A 3,200-nucleotide genomic window follows, 5' to 3' on the forward strand; every position below is an offset into this window, starting at 1 on the left:
TTTCTCTGCAAGGTGTCAAGAGCTGATATAAACAACACTACACTGCTCTACCGCACAAGTCCTATGCCTGGTTCTTCATTCTCATCTCCTAACCACCAAACACAACAAAATAAGTACACAACGCAGAGACTGGTTCATGAGACAAAGGGTGGGACTTTAAACCACACCAGAGCTAAGGACATATTATATTATATACATATATATTATATATAAATATATATATATGTAAGTATCTAGTTTTATATTTTATATTTGTCACATGTTGCTATGTGACGCTTTGCCTGTTATAACTAGATGGCACTGACACATTGTTTCAATAAATACTATTGAAGAGTGTCCCAGGCCAGGGCACATAACAAATGTAGCCACTCCCCAACCCAGCTGGGACAGCTGGAAACCAATCAAGGTTGTCTGTATCAAGACGTTTCCCAGTCACACGTGTGAGATACCATGGCTGCTAGACAGCGTATTCTCGCTACCAATCAGCGTCTCTGTGTGCGAAGCCAGACAACGTATGCGAACGCCATAACCCGTCAACATTTCAGCCCCCTCGACGAGCTGTCAGACCGGGCTATCCAAAATAAATACAGGCTGCCCCGCGCTGAGATCCAGCGCCTCCTCCAGTTGGTATCCCCACACATCCGGAGGCCAACTCGCCGCAACTTTGCTCTCAGCCCGGAGGTGCAGCTCCTCGCCACGCTGCGTTTTTACGCAACAGGGAGCTTCCGAGAGGTGGTGGGAGATGGCACCGGCCTCAGGAAGGCGTCGGTGTCACGGAGTGTGGCAGCCGTGACACCGGTCCTCCTGCGCTATGCCCAGCAGCACATAAAGATGCCTACCACGAGGGAGGAGGTCCGCCAGGTCCGCCAAGGATTCCTCAACATGGCTGGGATCCCCCGGGTGATAGGTGTGGTTGATGGCACATTGATCGAGCTCGACAACTCGGCCCTGGTGGACCCGAGCTGGTTCTGCTGGAAGCATTTCCCAGCCATCAACACCCAGGTGGTGGTGGACCACGACGGCCTGATCACAGACGTCGTTGCCAAATGGCCAGGAGCCAGCCACGACGCATTAGTATGGGAGAACTCGGCTGTGGGAGAGAGGGCGGCCAGGGGAGTGTTTGGCAGGAGCTTCTTCCTTGGTGACAGTGGCTACCCCCTCCGCACCTACCTCATAACACCTGTGGCGGAGCCGGCCTCACCAGAGGAGGAAAGGTTCAATGAGAGTCACACCAAGGCCAGGGCCCACATTGAACGGGTGTTTGGCAGGTGGAAAGCACGATTCCGCTGCATTCACCCCTCCTCGGGTGGCCTGCGCCTATCGCCCTTGAAGTCCTGCCAGGTCATCGCTGTGACTGCTATGCTCCACAACATAGCTGTGCGTGCTGGGTTACCTGATGTGGATGATGAGGAGGATGATAATGAGGAGGACGACGGTGATGATGATGAGCCACCACCACCTCCCCTCCCCCGCGAACCCCAAGCAGTACTCCACCAAGCCGGTGCCCGGGTCAGACAGGAGCTCATCAACCTGTTCTGATTTGTGTGTCTCCAACTGGGGCATCCTCCTTGCAGCCACAGCACACACAAATATACACATAGGCCTTGTTGTGATTTATTTCATTTCATGTTGATTAAAAAGAAGTTCATAATTAGTATTAAAACAGTTAAAAAAGGATTTGTACTATTTACAGTTTAAGACTTAAAGAAGTTATTTGAGAGACACAATATTCACTGCATATTTTGCATGTATTGTTGTGGATTTATTGGAGTTATTATTTGGAATAAGACTAAACGTTTTATTGTGAAAGAGTACCGGTACATGCTGTGTTTTCTTGTGCAACAGAGACATGTATAAATGCATGTGAATTGTTGATCCAAAGCCTCATTTTTGTACGATGTTTCACTTGTTTGTATTTTTCTACTGCAAGAAGCCAGTAAACTTTGTTAACGTTACTTTTGGTGTCGTCATTCAGTCGTTTTTAAGAACTTTCTACAGGCCTATATATATGAATGAATGAATGAATGACATTTTTATTTTCATGTCATGCCACCATTTTTGGCCCATCCCATATGGGATTATATGACACATTACACAAAAAGAAAACAACTGTTCTTATATGTATACACATACAAATATACTTTCTGTGACGGCAGTGATGGCTACCAGAAACAGCTTGTATGTTGTTTTGGCTTGTTTTGTGTTCTGTAAAAAACAGAAACAAAATGAGTGACACTATTTGACATTTGCCATGTGTTATCTAACTGGCCCCAATTTAAAATAAAGTTTTACAAAAGAATAGATTAAATAAAATAAGCCCACTGCCACCATGCAGTGTGGCACCTATGATATCAGCTGTTACGCTTAGGGCTGGAAAAGGGATTCACACAACACACAGTTGAAAAGGAAACCAGGGATCAATTCATTTTATTGAAGGGAGTTCTGGCCAAAACACAAAAGAAATCACTTAAGGATAACGCAAAATCAACATGAAACACAAATGTCTCCAAAATGTTGATAGGTTTTCAATGTAGCGAGTCCCGGACTCACTGGTGGTCATTTGAATTCAGTCCCAGGGACATTTTATGAGTCCTAATAAAATGGGTTGTTTTGAGAAATTGCTGTGTTAAACCTGTGTTTGATATTATATGGCAATAATCATGGTTATGTTCTGTATGATGATAATGTATCTGGAAAAACAAAAGGTAAAAAAAACTAAATCCTGAATCATTTTGGGGGGAAAAGGTTTTCCAAAAATGCTCTCCTCATTTTTCTTATTAGTACAAAAATACATACATCAATAAATAAATAATATTTAGGATAATAAAGTTTTTTTGTTAAGTTTAGGTAAAATAGCATGAGTCCACTGGATTGATTTTAAAGATGATCAGTAGAATAAGGTTAGGTATGATGTCTACTTTATGCATTTCTGTGCCTACAATACTCATTTCCTACTGTACGTATTCACTACTCCTTGGAAAGTCAAAATCTCAGAATTCATAAGTGACAAAAAGTTCATAATAGTAATAATGGGAAAAATATAATTTACACTAACAGAAACAGAAACAACAACACTATGTGGAAGGAGGAAGCATAATAGAGATGGAACAGAGATATTTGTTAATTATTGGAGAATAAGTATTTATTGCTATGGTGTTTTTTACAAAGCGTGATTCCCTTCAAATGATTTATTTACGTTT

The 3,200-nt window shown here is 42.9% G+C and overlaps 1 protein-coding gene across 1 annotated transcript; it reads left to right on the forward strand.

Moving 5' to 3' along the window:
• Nucleotides 1-450: 450 nt before the first annotated feature.
• LOC311034006 (putative nuclease HARBI1) lies at nt 451-1,539 on the forward strand (the record flags this gene model as incomplete). Its single annotated transcript, XM_084041745.1, has 1 exon — nt 451-1,539. The coding sequence occupies one exon, from the start codon at nt 451-453 to the stop codon at nt 1,537-1,539; it is 1,089 nt and encodes a 362-aa protein (XP_083897871.1).
• Nucleotides 1,540-3,200: the final 1,661 nt, after the last annotated feature.

Source organism: Gymnoscopelus microlampas (genome assembly GCF_963454915.1).
Source record: "Gymnoscopelus microlampas genome assembly, chromosome: 18".
Classification (NCBI taxonomy): Eukaryota; Metazoa; Chordata; class Actinopteri; order Myctophiformes; family Myctophidae; genus Gymnoscopelus; species Gymnoscopelus microlampas.